General features: G+C 44.6%; 3 protein-coding genes across 6 annotated transcripts; all 3 read left to right on the top strand.

Annotated features, from left to right (window-relative positions):
• The first annotated feature begins 751 nt into the window (after nt 1–751).
• Nucleotides 752–6,530, top strand: THUMPD3 (THUMP domain 3 tRNA guanosine methyltransferase). 2 transcript variants are annotated; one of them, XM_085072211.1, is made up of 9 exons: nt 752–1,098; nt 1,450–1,527; nt 2,045–2,581; nt 3,413–3,543; nt 3,963–4,032; nt 4,399–4,514; nt 4,702–4,809; nt 5,051–5,174; nt 5,406–6,530. In XM_085072211.1, the coding sequence occupies exons 1-9, from the start codon at nt 874–876 to the stop codon at nt 5,535–5,537; spliced, it is 1,521 nt and encodes a 506-aa protein (XP_084928337.1). In that variant the 5' UTR covers nt 752–873; the 3' UTR covers nt 5,538–6,530. The 2 variants fall into 2 exon arrangements, with proteins under 2 accessions (XP_084928337.1, XP_084928336.1); XM_085072210.1 differs by having other exon boundaries at nt 753–1,098; nt 4,699–4,809.
• Nucleotides 6,531–8,114: 1,584 nt separating this feature from the next.
• VHL (von Hippel-Lindau tumor suppressor) lies at nt 8,115–11,415 on the top strand. The gene is made up of 3 exons (XM_085072212.1): nt 8,115–8,392; nt 8,874–8,984; nt 9,340–11,415. The coding sequence occupies exons 1-3, from the start codon at nt 8,185–8,187 to the stop codon at nt 9,522–9,524; spliced, it is 504 nt and encodes a 167-aa protein (XP_084928338.1). The 5' UTR covers nt 8,115–8,184; the 3' UTR covers nt 9,525–11,415.
• Nucleotides 11,416–12,690: 1,275 nt separating this feature from the next.
• Nucleotides 12,691–26,577, top strand: IRAK2 (interleukin 1 receptor associated kinase 2). Of its 3 annotated transcripts, none has more exons than XM_085072209.1 (13): nt 12,691–13,172; nt 14,704–14,883; nt 17,763–17,921; nt 18,713–18,825; nt 20,262–20,429; nt 20,865–20,929; nt 21,372–21,486; nt 21,750–21,859; nt 22,241–22,436; nt 23,121–23,183; nt 24,224–24,424; nt 24,586–25,087; nt 25,388–26,577. In XM_085072209.1, exons 1-13 carry the CDS (start codon nt 12,989–12,991, stop codon nt 25,504–25,506), a joined length of 2,175 nt encoding a protein of 724 aa, XP_084928335.1. In that variant the 5' UTR covers nt 12,691–12,988; the 3' UTR covers nt 25,507–26,577. The 3 variants fall into 3 exon arrangements, with proteins under 3 accessions (XP_084928335.1, XP_084928334.1, XP_084928333.1); XM_085072208.1 differs by having other exon boundaries at nt 20,259–20,429; XM_085072207.1 differs by having other exon boundaries at nt 20,235–20,429.
• The last annotated feature ends 1,394 nt before the right edge of the window (nt 26,578–27,971 follow it).

Raw genomic sequence — 27,971 nt, 5'->3', positions numbered from 1 at the left:
TGACATCAGAACCAGAATGCACATGGGGAAATGAGCACAAACAGTGCTGCTGACAGTACATGATGCACCTGCAGAGGCAGAAGTTGCAGTGACAAGCTGTGTTTACATTTATCAATGCAATGTTGGGAAAATGTAGACTCTGGGACCTGAAGCGAGGAGGGAAAGTAGTGCCTCTTCAGCTTCGTGCAGCTCACACTTGGCCATAGTGACAGATATGGCACATAAGAGTGGCCTGTCTCTCCTGAAGAAAACGTTTAGCAACTAGATTTTTCTTAAAAAAACGGTTCTAGTTCTGGCAACACGCTAAAGGAAACAGCCCAACCACCGAGAAAAGCGAGCGACAAGGAATGAAAAGAGAAATGCCCCTCCATGGTTTGCCACCCACGGCAAAAGGGTTGTTACAACAGCGGCGGCTGTGTGGGTACTCGGGGGCCAGAAGCCCCGCAGCCCAGCTCAGGAGCTCAGCGCCGGGACCCGAGGGGCTGCGGGGACCGAGGGCTGCGGGGACCGAGAGACGCGGGGTCACCCACACTCCCGGAGTACTGGGCTTGGAAGCGGGCACTGACCCGCGGGCCCGCCAGCGCTACTCGAGGAAAACGAGTGACCGTGTTAGAGGGTGGCAACACGCCCAGAGCCCCCCATCGATCCCCCAGCCGTGGCCGGACACCAGCTGCCCGCTGCCCGCTGTCCGCAGCGCCGCCTCCCGCCCGCGCCCAGCAGCGACGCGCGGACAGCGAGGCGGTGCCGCACGGCGCGGAAGCGGAAAGGGAGGGCGGCGGCGGCGCGTGGCGCGGCGGGGCTGCCGGCTGTGGGTGAGCCGGGTGGTCGGTCGGAGGCTGTCGGCGGCCGTCCGCCCTCACCCGGCAGCCCGGCATGGCGGAAGCGGAGGCGGCCGGCGACGCGGGGCTGGGTCCGGGTTCGGGTTCAGCCCCAGCCCAGGAGGACGCGGAGCTCGCGGCCGTTATCGGCGCCACCGTGCCAACGGGGTTCGAGCAGACTGCGGCCGAGGAGGTGCAGGAGAAGCTGGGCTCGGCCTCCAGGATCAGCAAGGATCGGGGCAAAATCTACTTCGAGGTCCCGGCCCGGAGCCTGCCGCAGGTCCGTGCGGGCTGCCCGCCCCGCTCCGCCGGCCGCTGTGCCCGCTGTGCCCGCGGCCGCTTCGGTGGCTCCCAGCCCCTCCGAGCGGAACGCCTCGGTGTCGGAGGCCGCCGGTACGGCCTGGGTGCAGCAGCTGTGTCCGCTTTTACCGGGGTTTGAAGGGGAGATGAAATGATAGATGGGAACGTTAAATCAGTGCAAAGACGTAAACTGGTAACCCCCGTGGGGACTAAAGGTGGAAACCCGTGGTCTCCGAAGCCTCTACATACGGTGGCAAAACTCTAACGACAGTAAACAGTCCGCACGGCACACGGCTAGTAATGTGTCGTCATGCCTTCTCATCTCTTCCAGGTCCATCGTCTGAGGTCAGTGGATAATTTATTTGTTGTTGTTCAGGAGTTCAAAGACTATCAATTTAAAGAAAATAAGGTGAGTTACTCTTCATTTCTCAGTCAGTTCTGGGGTTTGAAGTGTTGTTTGCGGTTTTTAATTTAAGACTAGTATCAACGTATTCTATTTGTTTAACAAGTTTTTCATTTATCTTGGGATACTGTACCAGTTCCCGTTTTCTGGCTTGTAAATGGGAGTGTGGTCATGTTGTCTAACATAACGTCTACCGTTAAATACTGTGCATTGGCAAAATCTGGGATAAGAGGTGATGCTATGTTTGTAGGTCACTGACACAGGACAGTGAAGTGTCACTTTGATCACTTAATATAGCGTTAGTTATCTATTTTACAAGATAAATGATGAAATCCTGTGGGTCTTGTGATTTTCAGTGTAATTCTGTTTAGTTATGGCAAAAAAGCAGACAAAAACCTGTAAGTTTTGCTTAAACATGTAGTGGGTTAATGTTTAATAAACTACTTTAAGAGACATAAAAATAAAGGGTAACTTTTAAAGGGATGGAATTACTTTGAACCCAAACTTTTTCTATCTGTTAAAGGAAGATGCTCTAAAGGATTTGGAAGATTTGGTTAAAAAGCTGCACTGGACCAATCCATTGAAAGTTTGGGAGTTGAACAGCAGCTTGAAAAAGAAAAAGATAAAACGCAAAAAACACAATCTGCAGAGTCCTGCAAGCAGGGAGAAGATCAAGGATGGTGGAGAAGAGGGAGGAGCAGACCAAAATAACACTAATGACCAGGAGGACTGTGACCAAAACACTGTGGCTGTGGAACCTGCTGGTGGCCAGGATATAGAGAAACCCCAAGGAGTGGCATCCAGAAATGGGGTGGAGGAGGAGGAAGATAACGAGCAATCAGATGTGAAAGCTGAAGTGCAGGCGAGTTCTGAGAGTGAGACCAAGGCTGGTGATGGTCAGACAGGTGAAGGAGAGGCAAAGGTGCTGAGGTTCCGAGTGACGTGCAACAGAGCTGGAGAGAAGCACTGCTTCACGTCGAATGAGGCCGCGAGAGACTTCGGTGGAGCTGTGCAAGAGCACTTCCAGTGGAAAGCTGACATGACTAATTTTGATGTGGAGGTATAATGGCGTGTGTTGGAAATTTTTAGTTCTTAATTCTAATGCTCAGAGATCCCCAATCTGCCTCCCAGAGACTCTGGAACTGAAAACTGGTAATACCGAAATTGGCCTCCTCTGAAGCATTCATTTCCCTAGCACATTATATGTGTGCTCCTGTCCGAGCACTTGCCTTGCTTTCACCTTCAGTAAATCTTTCCTTGATGCATTGTTTAATACCAGTCTAAGTTACCAGGAGATGCTACATATGGAAGCTGGTTTTGGGGTGAAGGAGACAAAAAGAGTTAACAATAACTGTCCAGTGTTTGTTTCCTGTCGGGGGGAGCAGAGGCTGGGAAAATACAACCAGCACCCCTCGCTTGTCCGTGGTGTGGGACCACCATTTTTGAGGGGCCGAAAGACTTAAGTTTTTCTTGGAGGTTTACGAAGGGCTGGCCACTGCCCTGGAGTGAGATGTCACCTTCCTAGTTAATGTAGTCCCCACCACAAAGATGATTTTTATTGCTGCTTTGTAGGTGCTTCACTGTGTCTTGCAAGACTTACCTGGCTTCTGCCCCAACTTAGAAAACAAACCTTTTAAGAAGCCAGGGCAATGGTTATAGCACTTTGAGCAGTGTTGTGCAATAGAGTCAGTGTGAATGAGAGAGTGTGTGAATGCTCTCCTGAATTCTGTCCTATTAAAATGGTGCTTTGCTTTGCTTCCAAGAAGAAAAGCTTTTTTATGTGTCATTCCTGGATTTTAAATTACCATCTAAGATTCCCATAAATATTTATCAGGCATTCTATGGAAAGCTTCTGCTACTCCTGAAATTCACTTCAGGTTTTTTTTTTTAGGTTCTTCTGAACATTCACAACAATGAAGTTGTGGTGGGTATTGCATTAACTGAAGAGAGTCTCCACAGAAGGAATATCACACACTTCGGACCCACAACACTGCGTTCGACTCTGGCTTACGGCATGCTCAGGTCAGAGCAGTTATGTTGTGTTATGCTCAGTTAGCAAGTCATTTGCTTTCAGCAATTAGACCTTTTATCTCCCCCACTGTTCTCAGAAGCCATTTCTGTTGATTCTTAAAGAAAAATAAATAAAAAAACCCCATAGTTGCTGACACTGTGTGCCTCGCAATAACAGTGGGTGTTTCCCAGCCAAGGAAAGTAAAGATTTGCTGTATTAGCCAAGTTTCAAAATACTGTATCACATTCTTGAAAGAATTACACTGTATTGCTGGTTATAAAATAGTCATTAACAAGTGGAAAAAATAATTGCATAATTTTTTTTGTTAGAAGGGCAGAATCAGAGTGATTAAAATAGTTCACTTACTGTTTTTTGCAGAAATCCAGGTTTTTAAGGCATTTCTCACCATATCTTTTCTTCTGTTCCTCAGACTCTGTGATCCCCAGCCCACAGATATCATAGTTGATCCCATGTGTGGTACAGGTGCAATACCAATAGAGGTGATTCTTCCTTGATTTTTTAAACTTAATTAAACTTGTCTGTATCTGCAGCTGAATAATATGTGTGTCTTCTTGGTGATGACTGAATAGTAAGCTCCAATCTCACAAACTTTTGAACAGATACAAATACACTTTTTGTAAATGACCTCATTTTCCTTCCCTAGGACATAGCAGGAAGAAACTAAATCCAAAAGTATTTTGAGCTTTAGATGTGTGTAATACAGCTATCTGTTAAAGAATTCTAAACCCCCTGCCATTCACTTGCAGTCGCTTTGTTGTATTCTGCCATGTTTGAAAAATTATTCTGGGTTTTTTTCAGTCAAGCAATGTTGATGCTAATGTTGCTTATTATCATTTCCCCTCCAGGGAGCTGCAGAATGGCCCTACTGCTACCACATTGCAGGGGATAACAGCCCTCAGGCAGTGAAGAGAGCAGCAAACAACATCTGCTCCTTACTGAGGAAAAACGAGAGTAAGGACAGGTGAGAGGAGCATGAGGGATTTTCCTTTCCTGCAGTGTTGTATCCACAGAAATCCACTTTGCATTGATGCATTTGAGTGCCTGGTTCATACTTTCTGTTTATTTTGTGGCCAACGTTCTAGACCTCCCCAGTGTAAAAACCTCCCAAGGGCTCATGTCTGAAGTAACTGCCTTTGCTCTTGCAGCAGCACTGCCATGGGTGTTCCTTTGGACATCATCCAGTGGGACATCTGCAGCCTGCCTCTGCGGACTGGCTCTGTGGACATCGTAGTGACAGACATGCCCTTCGGCAAGAGGTGAGATGCGCTGGAAAGGTGCTGCGCCTGACTGATGCAGCTGCATGTGCTCTCCTGGTCCAGGGCAGAGCTTCTCCCTGGTTAGGTACTTAACTGGGCCTGGCTGGGAAGGAGTGACAGACTCTATGTTAAAAATGAAGCTTAAAGTAATGGTAGCTGTGGTCCTGAACCAGATGATCAGTGTCTGGGAGCAGTGAACTGATGTCGGTGATTGCAACAGGGATCTGAATGTATCTTGCAGGATAGGGTCGAAGAAGAAGAACTGGGATCTCTACCCAGCTTGCCTGATGGAAATTGGCCGGATCTGCACCCCAGGGACAGGCAGAGCTGTGCTGCTTACCCAGGACAAGAAATGCTTTGCCAAGGTTTGTTCTGTGAGAGAAAATCAAATTATTTATACTTGAAAATATATCGAGGGAAAAATTGTAAGCTGTCATCATTACAAAAGATACTCCATGCAGAGAGCAATAATTAATAACACTTAAATGCAGTTTTGTACCTGGAAAGTCCCTTGATGCTGCCGTCAGATAGATATAGAATAATAAAAGGTAGTGTTATTGTCTTAACACCGTTCTTCGGCTGTTCTTGGCTTGCAGGCTTTGTCACGTGTGGGACACATCTGGCGCAGAGCTCAGACGGTGTGGGTGAACGTGGGGGGACTCCACGCTGCAGTGTATCTGCTGAGGCGCACCTGGGAGAGAGCAGAAGAGAGAAGGTCCTTCTGGTAAACTGTGGAAGAAGACAAGAGACACCTCCAGACTTTGTTGAACAGCCATCTGATAAAGCAGACACCCGAGAGCATAGATAGGTCTGTTGGTTCCAAAACCAAACAGCCTATGCAGAAATTGTCAAACAAATATTAAACCAGGGATCAGCTTGAGAGCTGCCAGTTCTACTCTGTGTTATGAAACCTTATTATTTAAATCACCTCTCCTCCATGCCACCCAAACTTAAATTCAGTAGTGGAATTAGTAATTCTTTCCTTGGCATGAATCTTCTCTTATATTTTTCAGTTAAACGTTTATCTCTTCTGCTTACAGTAGAAAACATGTTGAGGCAATTCTGGGGGTAAAACTGTATTTACTAAGGTGTATCTTAAAATGACTAACAGTACTACTGAGACTGTCACCTTAAAGGGTTCAGAGGTAGTATCTCTAATGTAATTTTCTAATTTATACCATTGCTCAAATATAAACTAATAATAAACCAGTATCTGGTTTTTGTGGTCTGATAAGCAAATTCGAGTTGGCAAACAGTATGCTGTGCTGCTGGTTCTCTTGCCTCTTACCTCACTTTAGTGCTAATTACCAGTAAATGTCTAATCCATATTTTAGTGTTCCACTGCCATGGGTGAGGGGGTAACTCAGAGAGCCTTAGAAAACAGTCTGTAGTTACTATTTGAGGGCAGGGATTCTTTTAGCAGTTATATTAAAATGTTCATGTTTTCAGTGTCTACCGTGGATGCATCAAGGTGGCAATTTGAATTTTTTAGGTGTTTTAACTACCATAGTTAACACTGCCACAGTATTCACAAAAATACCGTTGCAAATATTTTTTCTTGTGTGACCATACTATGATTTCTCAAGCCTCTTACTTTGCTCGCCGGAGGCTGGAAACACATTGCCAGTTTGCCATTTTCATTACAGTGTGTTCATGCTAAGTATGTGTAACTGTTCAGAGGTGAATTAACAAGTATTAAAGTTTTAGAAGTTTTGCATAAAGAGGAGTCTTAATTGTGTTCTTTTTCTGGTTCATGTCCATATTGAAGAATGCAGGAAGGAGTTGATGTACAGTGATGTCTGTATAGCTCTGCTCTCTTAAAAGTGTTAATCTGTGCTCTGAGTTGTGCAGTTTGAAGCAGTTGCTGTTAAAGCTTGCATTTCTGTTTTTATGGAAGATTCTCATGAGACACTGAGGAATAGCAGCTTTTTTTCAGTTAAGGCAGCCTCACTGTTTATATATGCCATGTACTCCCGTAGTGCTGCTCACAGCTTCTTTCTGGTATCAGGATCTGAACTATGTTCTATGATGGGAATTTACTATTTTCTTCTCATAGAAGGAGCATGGGGGAAGTGACTCCTTTTGCACAAGCATGCCCAGCAGTTCTTACACCTCTAGTTATATTGGGAAAATGTTGTGGCTAGCACAGGTCTTTCCCATGAGAATTTTTTCCTGTGTTTTATAAACAAAGATAAAGTTTGGATGTTATTAAAAACAGTTTCTCGGATATGGACAGTTCAGGCCTGGCCAGTCAGGCCTAGGGGGAGGCTTCGAACTGACCAAGCTGGGTGACCTTTGAAAAGTCTATATAAGATGGAATTAAATAATAAAATTTTCTTCTGGATGCCATCTTTTGAACCCAGGTTTTCTTACTCTGCTAGCGGCTCAACAGCGACAAAATGTAACTGATGGGTGATGGTTTCTCTTGCATCATTCTTTACCAATTTATACACTTCTCCCTCACAGGCTACTAGAGGGGCAGAAATTAGGAAAGGATCCCTCCTCTAAGTATTGTTGGAGAATGCTGAGTATTCTAAAAGAAAAGGCTGGTAAAAGGTGCTGAGACATACAAGGAAAATGTATTGTTATGCTTTTAGTACTGTAATTTGCTGTCACTGTGGAGAAAAATATGCTTACACTGTCTTCACACACTTCATCACTGTCCAGGGTGGAGGGTTGGAATGGACCTTGTAGATAATGCAGTTCCACCGCTGCCATGGCAGGGACACCTTCCACTGTCCCAGGCTGCTCCAAGCCCTGTCCAGCCAGCCTTGGACACTTCCAGGGATTCAGGGGCAGCACAGCTTCTCTGGGCACCCTGTGCCAGGGCCTCCCCAACCTGCCAGGGAAGGATTTCTTCCCAATATTTAGTTAATTTTTCTCAAATTGTACAGTTTTCATGTGTGTGTGAAAAAGATAATATAGTGTTTGGTAATCTGCAGCTGAAGGATAAAGGATTGTTGTTTTGGCATTGAGATATAGGGAGAGGAGGGAATTGACAGCTTAACTGTTGCTGGCTGAGGAAAAATTGGTGTTTGTGGCAGCTCCGGTGAGCCCAGCACCTTAGTCACAAGAGCTGTGAACTGGGGCTGGCGGGCGATAACACAGGACAAAGAGTTGACAGAGAGTTCACGACTCTGAGTGACGACTTGTGTGCCAAACGCCTTAGCTGTTATCCGTCTATCCGTTAAAAGGACTTGGCGAGTCCCGGAGAGCGCCAGCGCCATTCCCGCCTCCCGGGCTCCCCTCACGGCAGCCCCGCCCTGCCGCGCCGCGCGCAGGCGCCAGGGGGCGGTGCGGAGGGCAGGCCGAGGCGGTGCCGCGCCATGGCGCCTGCGCGGTGCCCGGCCGGGCCGGGGCGGCAGCGGGGCTGAGATGTCGCCGCCGGGCCCGGCAGGTCCCGGAGGTCCGGGCGGGGCTGAGCCCGTCCTGCGTTCTGTCAAGACGCACGAACTCTCTGAGGTCGTCTTCAACAACCACAGCCCCCGCTGCGTGCTGCCCGTCTGGCTGGACTTCGAGGGCCAGCCGCGCTGCTACCCGGTCCTGCAGCCGCGCACCGGCCGCGTCATGCGCAGCTACCGGGGTGGGTGCGGCGGGACGGGACGGGACGGGACGGGGCGTCGCGGGGCCCGGCTGGGTGAAATGGTGGTGGTGGAATTTACCCTTTTGCCCTTTTCCCTTCCCCCCCATTTTTCCTTTCTCTTCCCTTTTTCCTTCGACTTTTGTCTTTCCCTTCCTTGTCCCCATTTCTCTCTCCATTTCTTTTTCTTTTCCTCTTTCTTCTCCCCTCTTCTTTTCCAATTTCCTTTTCCCCTTTTTCCTTTCCTTTTCCTTTCTTTTTGCCTCTTCCCCTTTTTCCTTTCATTTTCCTTCCTTTTTTATTTTCTTCTTTTTCCCTTTTTCCTTTCCTCTCCCCATTCGTACCAGTGACCAGCACCGTGGTAGTGGCCTGTGCACAGTGAGCTGAGCTGGACAGTAGCTCGGTCCGTTGTGAGCAGATGCCCCTCAAAGCCACTTTTTAATAAATGCCATAATTGGTGCATTCCCACCTTGTTCCCTCCCAGGGCACCTCTGGCTGTTCCGGGACGCAGGGACCAACGATGGGCTGCTCGTCAATCAGCAAGAGCTCTTCATGGCAGCCCCCAACGTGACCCAAGCTGACATCACGCTGCCAGGTAAGGGACAGGAGCCCTAGGGAATTCTGAACTTGGTCTCTTCGAACCTGTGAGGATTAGTGAGAAATCAGATCCTCGTGAAAGTAAACCTGCTCAGATACTGGAAGAGAGGGTGAGGTAGAGCTGTTGTGTTGGATAGAGCTAGCATCAGACCTCTCCTTTATAGGGGTCTCTGAAGGCTTTCCTTGGTGCCTCATGGCAGGAACCATGTCCCTTTCCTCTCTGGTGAGCCCAGCCTGTCATGGGTGACACTGCTGCAGGCTGTGTTCACGTGCTCAGAGCAGCATCATTGGCATTTGAGCAACAGCTGAGAGCCCTCGTGACAAGGTTGTGTTGTGTTTGTGTTTAACCACAGTGTTCACCCTGAAAGAGAGATGTCTGCAGGTTGTGCGCAGTTTGGTCAGTCCAGTGGACTACAGGAAACTGGACATTGTTCAGTCGTTATATGAAGATCTGGAGGATCATCCTGATATATGGAAGGATCTTCAACGACTTTCTCTGGAGAGGAATGAAGCACTGAGGAACAAAATTCTGGAATAACATGATTACTCACTTCAGACTCCTCAGTAGCAAACCTCTGAGTCTGAGCGGCGAAGAGTCACCAGGAAACACGCCAAGAACTGATGCCTCCGTTTAAAGGCTTGAAACATAAACTCAGTAATGTTGGTGATAGTAAGTCAAAGCCCAAAGGCTGAACAGCACCTGGAGGTGTGCCACGTTCTGATGGTTCAGTTTGTTTCTTCGTTACATATATTGCAAACCATAGGGATCCTGTAAGATCAGGGCAGTTATATGGGAAATATTCATACGAAGTAATTTGCATTGTATTAGAAAGCAAATTACACCAAGGATTCATTTAGCCCAGACTAATGGTTGTAAGTGTCATCAGTTTTGTTTGAGCAATTTGTTTTGATGGAATTTCCCTTTCACATATAGCCTCAATGTGCCTGTGGGTCACAGACCATGGCGGGTTTACACGTGAGGGTTTCCAGCACCACCTGGGGACCTGACAAACATGACGTTGGTGGAAAGATGATGTGTAAATGCTCGGGGGTTTTTCTGCCTCTTACCTTTCCACATACCAAGCCATGTTGTATCCGCTGTGGGTCTGACATGTATTTACTCTCATTGTACCTCAAATGCCTTATTTGCCTTTGTCATGGGATTCTTGCCTGGCTGATCTCAGCCACACAGACCAGATCATAGTTTTGGGACACCCTTGTCCTCCACAGCTACTTCTCCAGCAGCCTCTACAGGGTTCACAGGAGGTAGATGCTTTAAGTCCTGTCTTTTCCCCTTGCAGTGCTGTAGTCCAGGTTGTAGTAGGAGGCCTTTTCAGGGAGCATTGGCCCTTAGAGCTGCCTGTGTCTTCTTGGGACCAATGGGAGGTGTACTGGCTCACACAGCCACAAGCTGGGCCATGCTTAGTGGCAGGTTAGAGAAAGATAACATTTCTTTGCCTTTGTTCTGTTCCTCCACATCTCAACGGAATGTGCACTTGTGTGAATGTGCGCAGAGAGTTCAAAGCAGCGTAGTTTTAGAGATACATGAGTTGTCGCCCTAGCAAGGTGGTCCTGCTCAGGCTAGAAGCAGATTGGTAGGAGATTGATTACAGCAGGTTATTTCTGTTCATATGTTTCTTTCCAGTTGTACATTCAGAGAACAGCTGTGAAACTGAGAATCTCAATGCATTTTCTAAGTATGGAATGTCTCCCTATTTATAAACTTGGTTTTCTTACATATTTGAAGTAAGAAATTGATCTTTGACATAAAAATGGAAATGCATGTTAGCTTTCTGACTGTAATTCTGTCAGGTAGCTCCCCAGTGTGTTTATACTGTGATAACTCCTACAGTTGTTGTGGTTGGTCAGTAAGCAGGCACTTTGAACTGTACAACCTGCCCAGCCCATTGCTGCAAGCTGTGTTGTGGCTCTCATGAATTATCAGCACAGCTTCTGGCAGGGTCTGGGCACAAACAGGGCTACATGGCCAGTTCTGCTCACCACCTCTCACAGATCTCTGAGGGGAAGGTGAGCCCGTGCAGGCCTCAGGAGCAGACCTGGGCCAGTGCCTAGGGAACCTGAGGGTTGGAGGCTGTTGTACTCTGCTCCTTACCCTACCCAAGAGGAAATTTCCTGCTGATGTCTCTGAGGCTGTGCATTGCAGTTAGCTTGGCAGCTCTGCCACACCCTGGCAGAAAGCTGGCCTGCTTGGCTGCAGCTTTTCCTGTAACAGTTGGTATTAGGTGTTGGGTTTAACAGTCTGTACATGGCACACATGTTCTGGGCTTTTCTGAGTTGGGTGGGGTCTGTGATTTATTGTGTTTCTTATTAGAGTGTACTTTTCTGTTCTGGAGTGCTCCTTTGGATCAGAATAAAAGATTGGAGAAGCCCCTGCTGGCTCTAACACAAGGCTGAACAGCAGGAATATACAGGATTGTTCCAGTCTCTTTTCAGTTGATCCCAGTTTCCCAGTAAGACCCTGCATTACCTGTAACATTCAGAGCAGGACTGAAGCCATACACACAGTTGGATGTGTTCTTTCCTCTAGTTTCCCTGGAGACAATAGTTCAAATGGTTTAACAAGTTTTTCTAGTACCCAAGGGAAAGAAGTGTTTTCTTCCTACTTTTATCTAGTTCTTTGCAACACTATTTGAATCTCATCTTACATCACTTTCAGAGATGTTCCATTCATGTTCCCATGAAAGCATTTTGGTGTGTGTCAGAGGGACAGTGAGCAGGGAAAAGGGAGGGGAAAACCCCATAAACGAAATGGTACTACTCATAAAACAGCTCATCCCAAGGCAGTCTTTGAGTTGTCATATTTTAAATACACTTTGGATATTTTTGTTTATTTTTTCTGTCTTTTGATCGTATAGCTACAACAATATTTCATTTTTCAGCTTTTCCTTGCCACAGTGGGGCTAAGTTGTTCATTTAAGAGGTTCATGATTTCTGAGGCCAGGAGTATAGAAAACTGCAAAAGCTTGAATGTTTGATACTGAAAACAAGAGTTAGCTGTACTGTAACATATATGCAGAGTACAAAATAATAGTAAATTAAAAGCTCTCAAAACTTACAGCACTGCTTGCAATTCATACAAATTTAGACGTAGGGCTAAATATGAATAACAAGAGCAGAAGAGGGATGTTTACAGTTACGTATTGCTGGCAGTTTCTAGCAGCAGGTATGGCAGGAAAGCTCTCCTTTTTGCCAGAAGTATTTGTAGCGTTTACACTGGCAAATTAATTAATTATGTATTTTAATCAAAATCAGGTAAAATTTAAAAAAACCGAAAAATTGTTGACTTTAAGAACATATTTTAAACCTAATCCTTGACAAACAAGACCTGGCCCTGTGACCACTTTTTATGTTCTTTAGTTCTCACTCCCTGCACGTCCTACCGTACCACATACTGTAACGAGAGCCCTGCGTGCTGCAGTGATGGCAAACCTTGCCGGGGGATCCCTGCGCAGGATCACCTGGCGGCATTTTCAGTGCCTTCAGTGGAGGTGCTCGTTCCTTCCTCAGCCACTGTCAGGTCTCTGCGTGGCTGCACGGCGGGGAGCGCGGCTGCTGTAGCTGTTGGGGCTCCATGTTTCATAGCCCTCTGTGCTCACACACCTGATCCCCGGCGAGCTGGCTCTGCGCCCGGCCCGGCCCGCCCGCCTGCCAGCTGTGCGCAACACCCGGGAAAACATCCTTCCTTCCGTCATGTGAAACTCGTAATTTGGCAACCAGGCTGGAGCAATAACCTCTCATGGAAAGGAAAATCTCATTTGCATGTGGGGCCGAGGCCTGACGTCAGGCGGAGCAGGAAGCAGCGCTCCGGAGCCTGCTGGGGATCTGCGGCAGTGCCGCGGGCTCTCTCCCCGGCAGCGAGGCCGCCGGCCGGGCTGTGAGGGCAGCCCCTGAGGGAAGGAGAAGCTCTGGGAGAAAAGAGGAGAGGCCGGTGAGCGAAGCTGTGCCCGCGGTCCCTGCCCCAGGCGCCACCATGCGCTGCTGATGGCCGCCGAGGGGACAAAGGCTTGTCCGGAGAGGTGCGGAGCGATGGCCCTGCAGCAGCAGCCGCTCGCCCTCAGAGGCGCCTCGGCCCCGGCGCTGTACATCCACAGTATGCCCGCCTGGGTGCTGGAGGACTTCTGCCAGAAGATGGACTGCTTGAGCGACTACGACTGGATGCGATTCGGTGAGGGAGCCATGGGGCAGGTGGGCTGGCGGCGGGGTGGCTCTCCCCAGGCTGGGCCGGTGGCTCTCCCCGAGGTGCCGGTGGCTCTCCCCGAGGTGCCGGTGGCTCTCCCCAGGCTGGGCCGGTGGCTCTCCCCGAGGTGCCGGTGGCTCTCCCCGGGCCGGTGGCTTTCCCCGGGCCGTGGCGGCACAGTGCCAGCAGTGCGTTTGTGACCTGCTGAAGGCTGCGAGACTCGGACGGCTCCGTGCTGTTCCCCAGCTTCCCTGCTCGCGGCAGAGCACATCCTGTAAGCAGGGAATTCCCGGGCACCGCTCTGGTTTTGTTTTTCAAACAGAGGTTGAATTCCAGATTTCTGTGGTCCCTTGGCTTTTCCTGGGCAGCCAGCTTTCTTCCTTCACTTTCCGCAATCTTTCGCACTTCCCTCTGCAGTCACCCTGGATCTCCTGCCAGTTCTCACTGCCTGTTTTCACAACGTCCCTCACATCTGCTCAGATGCTTCATTTTTTTCTTTTCCTCCTTCTCTTCGTGTATATTCTCTCATACTTTCTGCTCCTGGTTTTTCTGAGTCCAGTCTGTGTACAGTCAGTAAGTACAGAAAATGTAGTCCCTTAGTTGCTTATTCTTTCTTTTTTATCCCAGTGCAAACAATTCTGACCTGAATCTCTTTTTAGTGCCTACCTTCCTTTATTTGACCTGACTTCTCTGTGTACTGAATAAGGTCTTACCCCAGTTAAACTTCCTGATGTAGGGTGGGGATTGATCTCTACTACCTTCAGATGCATAAAGCTGTATTTCTGATGTCCTTCCAAAGCCAGCCGTGGTGAGAACTCAGGAATGTTTGTCTCCACACAAACACCCCAGACCCCAACCTTTCTCCTGGCACAACCCCTCTGAGACTTCAGCTCTGGGGCTGTGTCTAGGTGTGGAGTGGAGCTGGGGCAACGTGAGGGGAGGTGGATTTTGTATGGGTAAGTGAGCTGGGAAGAATACAGTGGGGTGACTGGTCTGGTCAGGAGTTGGGACACATTTTGTAGGGTCAGCTTTGGCACAGGATCTAAAAATAGCTGCATTTCCCTGATAGCTTTATCAGAGTTTAACTAACACCCAGGTGATTCAGTTATTGTTTGGCTCACCACAGCACAGGGATTTAGAAATGGGAGTGCAACTGCTCCACTTACTGCTGTCACCTGTTTGGGGAGAATCACCCTAGGAATTTAATTTAAACTTATTTTGGTACAAGTTATTAAGGAGAAAGATTACAGGGAAAATAGGCTGAGAAGTGTGACTGGGTCTTCTTTTTGAGTGTCTCTGATATAAAAATTTTTTTTCCAGAATAGTTGAAGGAAGAAAAGGGATATCTTACTTTAGAAACAGAATTTTCTTCATGTCCACATAGCTAATTTATTGTGATCCTTCCTTTTAAAGATAAGCAAATGCAAAAGCAAACTGTGTCTCACGCCTTAGCCTGCCCTGCTTGCACTTGCTAGTTTGTTCTAATTTTTAAACAGAAATATCCATTCTCTCCCACCAGCCTCCTATGTGATCACGGATCAAACAGAGCTACGGAAAATCAAGTGCATGGAGAAGACGGGGATCAGCATCACAAGGGAGCTCATGTGGTGGTGGGGAGTGAGGCTGGCGACAGTACAGCAGCTGCTGGACCTGCTGCAGGGGCTGCAGCTTTACCGAGCAGCTCAGGTCATCCTGGACTGTGAGTAGCTGCCCCTTCCTCCCATGGCTCTTTGCTGCTCCTCACAGCACCCTAGGACAGCTCCCTTACTAGCTGAAGATTTTTTGGACTTCACTTGGCACAGGCTGCAATAACTAAGGGTTTTCCCCTGTTAAAAATAAAACCTAATCAACTTCCTCCAGGCTGGAGGAGTACACTTGGGGATTCCTAAGGAAGAGCTTCTCAAAATTGCAGTTGGCGGATGAAACTAAACAGGGGACTTTGTAATGATATCTGTGGGCTGGATAGTGAACAAGATGAGTAAATATTGAGAGATCATGGCAAGGAATGGGCATTCTCCATCTAGCTCACTGAGCCACTGAACTGCTGTTATAACAGACCTGTGAGACAGTGGGCAAGCCTGTGGTATTAGGCTGTTCTGTGGCTGCAGAAGGAACTTGCAGTGACTAGTTTTGGTTCTGGATTGTGTAAAGCAATGTGAAGACTTGATAAAGGGGATTTAAAAGAGGATGGAAGAGACAAATCCTGTGATCATGTTTTAGTTATGCTTCTGGATGATCAACATTAATTTTGTCCCAGATTAATTAAAATGCAATGAATTACAAAATTGCAATGAAATTATGTTTTAAAAAATATTTTCATTGTCTTTTGTACAGCAAAACTTCATGTTACTGTAAGCAGCAGAAAGTCTGGATTATTTGGTGGTTCTGCCACGTGGAATTAGCTAATTTTTCTTCTGGAATTAACGCAATATGGGCATTTCACTGTGTGCTCACTTGTAAGCAGAGGTGATTTCTAGAGGTTTAGACCTTTGAAACCTTTGAAATATTTACCTTCTATTTCTGCTTTTTTCTCTGTATCTGAATATGCTTACTCAGGTGAGCCCTCTTGGGCAGATACAGAGGATATGTTGCTTGTTCTGTTGGGCACTTCAGAAAACAAAGTGGTCCTTACATCCCCATAATTCAATTCATTCCTACTTAAAGGAATCAGACACAGCACACAGGGAGATCTTTTGCTGGCAAATTACTTCCCAAAGAGCTCTCCCTCCCTTCAACAGTTTCTCACACTCTCTAGTCCCACCTCTGAATGTCCATAATAATGTTTTCTATGTCAGTTCTTTAGCTGCAGTGCTGCCCTGTTTGTCTGACGTGCAGGAAGTTGCAAAAGTAATGAAAAACCCTGAAAAGTAGGTTGAATAAGGGAAGTGATTCTAAGTTCTGAGACTTCTGTGTCACAGTGTGTGAGGAAAACACCAGATTACAGGGACTGTCATTTTTTACTAAAGGCCTGCAGTCTCTTTGATAGCTAGTTTTGAAACCCTGTAAAATTAGAGATTTCATAGCATTCTGACACAGTAACAAAAATACTTGAGTGTTCTGAGTTTTAATTTTCTGACCTAGTTTCATTCAGACCTGAATTCCTAGTTAGCAATGAAGAAAGTGGATAGAAACCCCAGAGAGAATGTGCCCATTTCTGCCATTATTGCACTTCATGTGCTGCTGCTCCTCAGCCTCAGTGCCTGAATGTGCCAAGGCTTGGCTTCTCTCCCACAGTTCACTGACTCATGGTTCATAGGAGTAGCCCAGATTATACTGGGCTTTCTGCTGGTTCCAGTTACTCCTGGGCTTTGTTTGTACAATTAAGAGAACACAAAGCTGTGTCTAATTTCAAATGCAAACAGAGGCCTGGCACGTTTGACTCTGAAATCAAATAAAATACAAAGCTGATAGAACAGCAGGACAAGAACCACTGTGTAATTAATATTTGGGTTTCCTTTTTTTCCTGTATAAAAATAAAACATTAATTTTGATTTTTAAGAAAATGTTAAATGTATTGGTGATAAAAGGAAAAGGCGCCAGATAGAAACAGAAGTTTAGAACTACAACAAGGAAAATGTTGTCAAGGAGTAGAATGCTCTTATATCACCTCCTGTGCACACTGGGCATTTCCAGGCTCCTTTTCAACCTCAGTTTTAAATGCATTTACAGATGAGAATTCACCTGCTTTGGAGATTTTGGCAACCTCATGTATCACAGTATCTTGACCTTTGTACTTTATTTTTTCTCATCCTAGCTGTAGCCTAACCTCATCTGAATAATTCCTCCTCAGATCTACATAGTTTTAAGTTCCTGTACACTGTGTCTTTGTACTTCTTTTAATCAGACTTCAAGTTGCTTTTTCAGGCCTGACTCTGAGTTTTTGCCAAGCTGTGTACAGCACAGGATCTGTTAGAGCTGTAGTGAATTGATAATTCAGCCTTTAAATTTTCCCTATATATCAATAAGTTTGGAGTTTTGACCATTTTTTTGTTTTCCCTAGATTGTCTTTGGTTTGTTTCTTTCTGTTGCTAAGTAGAAGTATGAGTCTTTCTTGCAAATAGTTCTGTATATGAAAGAGTTTCCTGGGCATTAACATAGACATGCCACTAAAATCACACAATTGAAAATAGTTCTAAAATGTTTGACTGACTAAAGCCAGCACAATTCTATCCATCTTCTCCTCAGTCCCACGACAACTGACAGAGAACTCAATGCCTTCCTTAGACTGGGAGGTATTTGTGGTTTGAGGTCATTCCCTGAAGGATGCTATATAGAAAATGATGAATATATTATTATTGCTAATTTCTTCTTGTAAGAGACTCTGCATCTCTTGAATAATCATTGCTGGTATTTGTTTGAAGCTATTAGTTCCTGTTAGTTTTCAGTAGTAGTAGTTCAGTTTTAATGTCATGAATATGGTCTCAATTTAAATACCATCTAGATTGTTTGAATGTTCATTTTAATGTTGATGTTAATATAAAGCCTGACATCCTGACTAGGATTATTTTCTGGTCACTGATTACAGTCAGACTCTATTTTTCCTGGTTACCCTCATCTTCCCTTTGCTCTGTTTTGAAGGGACATCAGCCTCTAACATCACCAGCCCTGAGAAAGAAGAGCCTCCCAAACAGATCATATCTGTACCTCCCACAGAAGGCAAAAGGAGAGAAAAAGAAAATGAGATCAGTTTGTTGCCATCCCCAGACTCCTCACACCTGGGACCAGCCCCAGCAGGCAGTAAGTACAATACTGGACTCCAAATATGCTCTGACATGAAATGACTGCATAGCCAAGGCTGCTGTGCATCTGTGGTCAGGATAGCACAGTCAATACACTGATCTCCCAGATGGGCACAGCTGAGTGTTTGCTTTTTTGCTAACACTGCTGTCTCCTGTTAATTCCTGACTTTAGCACACAACCTCCTGGTCCTCTTTCCCACAGGTCTCTTGGCCTTGAGAGATGCTGGCTGTATCTCTCTTCTGGGATCTCAGGATGATTCCCAGGATTCTGAATGTCTTGGTCCCATGTTGGCTCCACACCAAGACTACTCCAGTTCATGCATGTCCTGCCCCTGTGTCCCTCTCTTCATGCACAATAAATCTAGGCCAGCAGAGAGCCAGATGGGGTCAGCAGCCCCTCTGCTGGGAGAGGGAGGGAGAGAATCCCAGCACATCCAGGGGAGAGGGAGGGAGAGAACCCCAGCACATCCAGGGGAGAGGGAGGGAGAGAGCCCCAGCACATCCTGGGGAGAGCATCTGCAACAGCGCAGACACAGGGAGCTCCATGTCCCCAGCCAGGGATGGAGAGGGCTGTGCAGTCAAACAAGGCAGGCTGTGCTGCAAACAAGTACCAGAAGAGAGCTCCCTGTCTTCACACAGAATTTCACAGTTTGACAGCTTGTCACAGATTATCCCTGGTCAGAAAATTTAAAAAAATACCCCAGATCTTCCTAATTTGTAGACTTTTATAGTTAGTCACAGGTGGTGGTATTATAAAAATGAGGTGTGTTTTCAATGCTGTTATTTCAGTTTCAGATGCTGTTTCTGAAGGAGTCTTGCATTCCCTCCCTGCTCCACCACCTCCCCCAAAAGACCTTTTAAATTCACTGCAGTCCAATCCTCCCGTTTTATCGAGTGTGAAGGTAAATCCTCTTAGTACTCACTGACTATAACAAGGAAAATAGCCTTTATGACATTGTCTTTTTTCAGATCAAAGTGTATCCATCTACTCATACAGAAACCGTTGATGTAGTGAAAACATGGGGCTCCATTACAAAGGGTTTTGGACTGAATACAGTGCCAATACTTCAGTTAGATTGCTTATGGTTTACCTCACTTCTTTGTCCACTGAAGGATCAGTGAGGGGAATATTTACAGTATTACATACTGCATAGCTCAGAAGGAATAACATACCTACAAACAGCAGTTTGAAGGACTCTCACATGTAGGTTTTACAGAGGAGTTACCATTTCTGGTGTCATCACAGGACAGGACAGTATATACCACTGATCAGTCAGAACCACATACTTTTAGTTTCATTTTATACTTAAAATGTGGTTTCTGCTCAAAACTGGGCTAGTGTTGAATTTAAGTCTTGTTGTCCAGAGCCTTGCTTAGCTGACAGCTGAAAATCTCGCAGGATGAAGGTTCCATGACCTCTCTGAGCCTCTGTTCCAGTGCTTACCATCTCAGTGGGAAAAATTCTCCTCATGTTCCTAATGATTTCAGCACAAAGTCTCCTTTTCCTTCCTCCCCACAGCTCACTCATTTTTCAGACAGTCTAGCTAGATCTGTCCTGTCCTCAGAGTGTTTCCCAGATCTGTGGCCACATCCTAGTCCCATCATGGTTGTTCTTGGCCTGTTTTCTTTGGTATATTTTGTTTGAGGTTTTAACTCTTCCACAGTAACATGGTCCACAAGTACCAGCCAGGAGATAAGATTGACTCAGAGTGCAGAGTTTCTTGAGAAAAAGTTAATGCTTTGTTTCCTCAAGTTGGGTGCTCATTAAGGTTGTGAAAGCTGCATGATTAGGCTACAGTGGAACTGTAATTATAGTTGGTATGAGGACTTACCACACTGGAAGCAACAAATTATTGTGCAACTGATGCCAGATGCTTCAAAACTAGATGTAGTAGATACGAAGTTTGTACCAGAGCATAAATACAGTAGGAGGGACCCCACTTTCTCATCCAGCTGTTTCTTAATATATAATCCAACCATAAAGATTAATATTTTTTGTTACTCAGGCTAATATTACTTCATATAAATGTATGGACTTTTAAACAAAACTGAGCCTGTTTTCTGGGAAAGGTGGAAATGCAAATTGGTAACTGATTTCAAGTTGCTTTTGCTATGCAAAAGTTTTACATCATCCCAACACATCAAGGCAGGTATTACCTACACCCTAAGGAGTGATTGCACAGTACCTTTCACAGTTTCATTCAGCAATCATGGTGATTGCTTAAAACATGGAAAGGAAAATATGATACTGAAATAAGGAAAATCATGTGGATTATCATGAGATAAACTTGTTTCTTCTACAAATGTGTAGCCTTGCAGCTCTTCTACTCCTCAGCAGGAGACGATGGCGGATCTCCCCAGTGGGAGTCTCCTGTGGACCCAGAGGGAAATCAATAATGCCACAAACAGTTTCAGTGACAAGAACAGAATCTGTGAAGGTACTTTTGCAGACATCTACAAAGGTCAGAGGAACAACATGGTGTATGTCATCAAAAGACTGAAAGAGGCAAGTATTGCACCTTTTTCTAGAAGTGGGTATGTTGTTAGCATCTCTTGGCCATAAGCAGTTGTTTAATATAGTGTGGACAAGGAGCCAGAATAGCTACACAAGAGGAGAGGTAAAATTGAAATTATGCAAATAAGTAAACCTAGATTAAGAAAATACACATGATGGATACTTTACTCATGTGAGTAGTTCCATTAACTCTATACATTGGAGTAGCCTGCAGTATAGCTGCTTGTTTGATGATTGGATCAGGGATGTCTTTATGCTAGTTTTTGTTCTAATTCTCAATTAATTGTTGCCTTTGACTTAACACTGCCATCAGTGGTACTTGCCTGTTTCCTACACTAGCTTGTCATCTAGAGACTACCAGATCTGTATAAATGAAAAATCCTAGTAATAACTAAGGACATTCTCTTGCATGTTTTAATTTTTCAGCTGGAATGCACAAACCCAAATTCCACGCAGAGGTTCTTTCATACAGAAGTGCAGATTTGCTTTCGGTGAGTGGTTGGCTTTCAGAGGCAGTGGTGCATTTCCCACTCGTGGTTTGCTGCTGGGTGTTCCATCAACACTGAGTGCCTGCTCCAGGTACTGTTTTGGGCTGGGGACAAGGAGTCATATGCTGCCTGTGCAGGAGCCCTGGGCAAGCAGCACAGTGCCCAGAGCTACTGCTGCTCCTGGCCAAGCTGGCACAGCCACTCTGCAGCCTTGGCATGGGGAGGACACAGTGCCTGCCTTGAAGCCCTGCTGCAATGCAGTGGGCTCTTGCTCAGTCAGCCTTCTGCCACCTCCTGCCTGGGACCATGCTGTGCTTCCAGCTGTGTGTCCAGCTGCAGCACCATTCCAGTTGCCTTGAATTTGGAAACTTATTCCAGCTCAGGAATGTGTTTTTCTGCATTGCACTTACTTCATTTGCAAATCACTGCTGATCTGTGCCTGCAGGTGTTGTCACATAAACATTCTGCAGCTGCTGGGGTTCTCGGTGGAAGCTGGATTGCACTGTCTGATATATCCGTACCTGCCCAATGGCTCTCTGCAAAACAAACTTCAGTGCCATGTAAGCAATAAGTTGGGTCTGTCATCTACCTGTGATTGCAAGTCCTCTCCTGGAATTGCATGAAAAACAATTGCATCTCTTTGATTTCTGAGAAACAGCCAGCAAAAAGATGCCCAAGTGCCTTGGCTGCAAGCAACAGAAAGGCAGCAGCTCTTCTCCTGGAGTTTGATTGGGACTTAGGCTAAGCCTTTGGTTTTCGAAACGACCAATGTCTTACAGTGTTTCATTTTATTAATTACCAATTTTTCCTCCTTTCCTTGCAGAATGATTCTGCTCCACTGACCTGGGAGATGAGAATTAGCATTTCTATAGGAGTCCTCAAAGCAGTGGAGTATTTGCATCGTTTTGGAATTCTTCATGGGAATATCAAAAGGTGAGGGCTTTGGCATATCAGCATTTCCTTGGTCACTTGATAATTCAAGGATTTCTGTAACAATCAGGGCTAAAATTTGTGCAATTTGGAAATCTTTTTGCAGTATTTTCTGCTGTCCCTTGTTCTGTAGGGCCTTTAGTCTTTTTTTTGTTTAACCTGTCTCTCTTTCCGAAATGATGCAAGTATATTCTTTTGAAGTAATTTTTGAGTGCTTGTTTTTTCTCTTCTTGCTTCCTAGCATTCTTTATCCTTTCAATTGTATGCAGCAGGCCAAATGCTGGACACTTTCAGTGCTTAACTTCAAAAGTATAAAACTAATTCTTTGCCTTAAGATATAGTAATGATTTGACCAATATTGTTATTTGTCTGTCATTATCACAGCTCAAATGTCTTGTTGGATGAAAACTTCACACCGAAGCTTGGGCATTCTGGCCTGCGATTGCTTTGTTCTGATAAAAAATCAGAATATGCCGTGATGAAAACCAAAGTCCTACAAGCGTCTCTTACTTACCTGCCAGAAGATTTCATCAGACATGGGCAGTTAACAGAGAAAGTGGATATATTTGGCTGTGGTGTGGTACGTTACCTTTTTTCCATGCTCTTGCATTTTTTGGTGCTTCTAGACAAGAAATTGAGTATAAGAGCAAGTGCCTCATATGGTTGTTTTACTGGCAATTTCACATTATAGTTATATTATGGCTCTATAGTGTGTTGAAATTCTGGTTTTAATTATGTTCACACTCCAAATATTTCTGTTTGTGGCAAAATGGGGTGAATCTTTTGAACAAGAGAAAAGTGTTTATTATTGTAAATAAAATATTACTGCTGATGGTTTAAAACAAACTAGATGCTCAGAATTCTTGCAGACTCATCACATGAACCACTACAAACATCACCTGTTCATTTGTAATTTCAGCTAAAATAATTGATAGTCTGCGATGTTACCTGTCTCCAGCTGTTTCCCTTTAAATAGGAAGTTACTCTGTTCAGTGTGATTTCTTATCTACATTTAGCTTTACTTCCTTCTTATTCTTTATTTCAGCAATATCTATTGTACTATAAAATCTGGGCTTGTCTCTGGATTTAGATGTTGAGCACCAAATAAATAAATGCTTTGAGCTGGCATTGTTAAGCCATCTGAAGTAAAAATATAATATCAAAATGCATTGGAAGTTCAATATTCCTTTAGTTAAAAACTTATTTTTTTGAAATTATAGTTCATTCTGAACGAATTGTTTTATCTTTCAAATACACCGTCTAGGTCTTAGCAGAGATACTGACAGGGATTAAGGCACTGGATGAAGACAGACACCCGATTTACCTGGTAAGAAAACGCAGCAGTAATGAACACCAATATGAATGAATGGGGTTGCTAGCATAAAAATAAATTTAATTTTATTTAAATGCAATTTCATATTTGCTGCCTGCTGTATACATCCTGCAGAAGGGATGTTGAGAAGCCATATCCTGGTTCTGTTAACATCAGTAGCCTGCTTGCCATTAGAACAGAAGCACAGCAGATACTCCCACTTCACATACCACAGTCATGGGTGCTGGCCTGAGTGTATTAGGAGAGACTCCAAAGTAAATAAATATTTAAGAGACAAGGCTTTGTGCTGAAATGCTGTTGCATGCTTTCTGTGTGCCAGGAAGAGGTGATGCAAGCCACAGTCAGTGGGGAAGCCTAGGTAGGCAGGAACTGCAGATGCTCCTCATCATGTTTATCAGGCATCTGTCTTGTGCTCGTGCCTGGAACTGATATCCTGGCCAGTTTCCCAAGCTCAGCTGAGAGCTACACTAACCACTTCCACAAGCAATCAGAGCAGCCAGGCTCACTGAATGCATGAAAACCATCTGTAGCCAGCAGCCTTCACCTGCATTCCTTCTATGGAACCTGCTGATTTCTCATCTGGCTGAACCTTGGAAGGCAGAGCAACAGTATTCTCACTTAGTATTTGCAAGCAGTTTAGAAGTGCTCAGAGGGGTTCAGAAAATCAAAGATCCTATGTTTCTGATTTCTTTAATACATATTATAAAGGCCTGTGCAAGATTGCTGCTCTACACAGTGTTGGCTTTTTTCATTCCTATATAAATGAGCACAAGTCAAGAAGAGCTGGCTCTGCTTTAGGGAATTTGACATTGGACACATGCAGAGAAAGCCATTGGCCTTTTTCTCTCCTGTGAAAACAAACAGTTCAGTCAGTTGCATGAATGGAGATTATGAAAGCTTTTCAGTCTGTGAACCCCAGACATTGAGGAGCAGTAATGACAAATACCCTGCAATACTGATTCTCAGAGATTCAGACAAAAATAAATGCTTGTTTTAATTCTGCTTTCACTAATGCATCTCCCTCCTTTGAACAGAAAGATACGATTGCCGATGAAATTCTAAGAGCAAAAGAAAACACACACTCCAAAGTAAAAAATTTGGAAAAACTGGCTGCCAAGGAAATCAGTTGCAAATACCTAGACAGAAAAGCAGGACATTTGCTGGAAGAGGTGGCTGTTGATTTTGCAACAGCCATCTGCCTTTGCCTGAGAAAGAAGAATTCTAACATAGAAGAGGTAATATTTTAAATACACTGCCAAGATTTCTCCTTGTCATTGAGGTCTAAAGCTACAACATTCAAGTCTCACTTATTTTTGTGAGTGTTGACATAGGAGAATATATGTAAGCAGGGGTGCAGGAATTACTACGCATTCACAGATTTGATTGTTAAAAACAGGTACTTGAAATTATGGAAATGGCTGAAAACAAATTAAAAGAGCATTACATCTGTGGAAGCAGCACTTCTGGATTCTCCATGAACACTCCAGAAGAAACTGATGATGAGACAGCCAATCTGAGCATGGATGTGCCTTCTGCAGTGGGGAATAAAGAGGAGAGCAGCCAGGCAGCCATCCTGAGCAGTGGCAGCCCCTGCGCCCCTTCCGTGGCAGCTGTGGCACCTGATGGGTATGGAATATACATGTCTCGGGTCCCTTGTGAATCAGATGAGTCCTGTAGCTTCATATGGAATCCTCCAGAAAAATCCACAGAGCAGTTACCTAGCGACAGCTGTACCAATTCAGAGAAAGTGGCAGCCTCTGATTACAGGATCAAGCAGGAAAAGCCCACCAATGGACTGCAGGAGAGAAGCGTGGCATGCAGCAGAGGTGGTGACACCCTGGAGACAGCAGCTGCTGCACAGGGAAACACAGACCTGGACTCTTCGTGTGCTTCACAAGGTAAAACTACCCTGGCCTTTTAATAGTAGGGACAAATTACTCTCTTCTCCAGAATTGCTTAGGTTCCTCTTCCTACTTGTAAACATGTTTCAGTAAATCTTTTCTCCTTGGTTATGAATTTACTAATAAATCTACAAAACATTTTGTGGTTTTCTATCAGATTTTTTTCCTAAGCTAGTTTTCTTGTTGTTTGGTTGATTGTTTTTTTTAAATTTAAAATTATCATCTACTCCTTAGACAATAGATGGAATTTTTTTTCTCAGTAGTTGGTTTGTTTTTTGGTTTTTTTTTGTTTTTCAGCCTTAGCCAGAGAGACATCTTGGAAAATTCAGATAAACGATCAAAAGAAGAAGCTCATGGAAAATATTTTGCTGTATGAAGAAGACAAGTTAAACAGTTCTGAACTTTTTGAGTCATAAATTGGATAGATTTATTAGCTCAGACGAAATTAGGACTGTCTCTTTATTAGAAAGATGGTAACATGTAACTTTCACGTGAGATTAGGTAGCAGATTTGGATCAGGAACATTAGCCCTGACCGAAGGAAACAAAAGCATCACACGGAGAAGCAGCAGAAAATATCTATTCTATAGCAGATTAAAGCACAGTCCCTCTCTGTACACAGAAATGCCTTCTGCCTTTTCATCTGCAATGTGAAAAGGAATGGCAAACTCAAGTGCCGAAAGAATTTATGATCCATTTGCAGTGTGTTTCAGGAAGCATCTGTTTGTCTCATTAAACCACAGTCCCAGGAGTTACAGAGCAAATACTGACCAGTGGCCAGGCAGCAATGCCCTGTGTCATTATCCCCCTCTGTACAGCAGACAGGAATGCTCACAGTCATTTGGGAGATTTTCCAATGACTCTCTTCTGTTCCAGATAATCTTAGTCCACATACTTAAAACCACTGCATTACCAGAGAGGAGGATTTTTATGCAAGTTCTCAGATGTGTTGTGCATGGCTTAATCTCAATTTGAATTGCACTGACCACAGATGTAAGTAAAAAACTTCAGCCACTTTACTCTGTGAGCTTTTCTCCCACATACACATGACACCATTTAAGTCCAGCCTTTCAGTTTAGTGTTGGAAACTCTTAAGATCATGTTTAATACTTCATAGGAGTACTTTTGGGAATTACCTTTTTCCAAGTGTCCTTTACATGTTAATGTTTTTCATTGTGTTTCACATGGTAACTTGTATATTTTGGATTAGGGAAAAGAATTTAATTTAATAGCTTTGATTTTTTAATAGGACACTTGAAATATAATCTGTTGTATTTACTTTGGCAATGGGTCAAATATAAGCTAGTACAGGGACTTATTGATGGTTCCACACTCATGTGTTCTCAGAGGAATCCTTGTGGGTGTCCCTTGGCTCAGCCAGCAGCAGCAGTCTCAGGCTCAGCCTCAGGGATCACAGGCAAAAGGAAAACCAGAAACTTGTATGCTGGTGTATTTATGATCAAGTAAAAGCCCCCTTAGGAAAGTGTCTCCTTTGTTTTTATGATATTTATTATTTGTACTATTGCTAGTGTATTCCACTCGTGTGCAGTCTATGGAAATACAGATTTATTATAAACCAGAAGAACTATCTGAGCTTGTAGCTCAGCTTACAGACAGGTGACTGCTGCCTCCTGAGCACAGGGAACATGTGCAGAAATGGCTGCAATTCACAGTGCGGTTTAGGGAACAAAAAATAATTAATTAATTATATGTAATTACTTTCGTTGTAATTATGTAACAGTATGCTTTCCTAGCTTTAGACAAAGGCTTCACACCTTCTAGTTTTGTACAGTTTGTTGTACGTAAAAGTATTTTAACTAAAGACCCAAGTACTGGAATTATCTACACATTTCTCAAATTATTCTCTACACTAAAAACTGGTAAAAATCCTTAATTATAAGTGCCTTGGATATTGTCTATGTATTTGCCAGTGTCAGTTTATTTTACCAGAATCAAACCAACATCAGTACTGACACAAGAAATACTGTGTCTTCAGATTGGTCAATAATCGCTTAATTCTACAGATTTAACTGAGACACTTTATGGTGCTGAGAATGTAATATTTATTGTTTTTCATGGGTATATTCTCAGAAACCCATAGTAAAAACGTGTCTCCTCCACGAAGGAATGCTCGTGGACACACCGCAGAGCTGAATGGGAAACCTGAGTTTTAAACTGAGAGATGTAATTTGTACATGGTTCTGTTTCACAAAAGTGCTTTAGAGGTTTTTTCCTCCTCTTCTCTTTTGTAGTCACCAAATGGAACTTGTCCTAGGTTGCAATATTGATGTAGTTAAGTATTCTATTACCACCAGCTGTGGGCCATTAGCTGCTATCACCCACTCCGGATGACAGGCAATGGGCCATCCGTTAGCTATTATCACTTGCTAACGACCCACCCCGCATGACAGGCAATGGGCCATCAGGAACCCACCGTGTGACTCATGGACTTATCTCATCCCATTGTGAGATGCTCTGCCCAGGAGGGAGGAGCCAGGTGTTCCCACGTGGATATAACCTGGCCTTGGAACTGCCTGAGCTAGCCCTGTCTACTGGGTTCCCGGAGGACCAGAGCTACTACTGGATCTTCAGCTGGAGACTAGACCTTCAGAGGATCACCGCTTCAACTGGACTACTTCAGTTGGACTGCTACTACCACCCTAACAGGGTGTTAGGTTGTATCTGACTTTGTCAGTGCTTTTCCTTGTATTATTTCACTTATTTTTAATTTCAATCTTGACTTGTGATCTCCCACTGGTTTGTTTTCAAACCAAGACATATTTTGGCGCCCAACGTGGGGCTCGACCTGGGGAAACTCAGAAAATCATATCACCATGATGATCAGCCTGTCTATGTGAGTAATGTATCTTACCCTTTATATT

Source organism: Lichenostomus cassidix, chromosome 12 (assembly GCF_008360975.1).
Source record: "Lichenostomus cassidix isolate B80296 chromosome 12, HeHo_3.0, whole genome shotgun sequence".
Lineage (NCBI taxonomy): Eukaryota > Metazoa > Chordata > Aves > Passeriformes > Meliphagidae > Lichenostomus > Lichenostomus cassidix.
The sequence above is the reverse complement of the archived record's forward strand: the minus strand, read 5'-3'. Positions and strand labels throughout refer to the sequence as shown.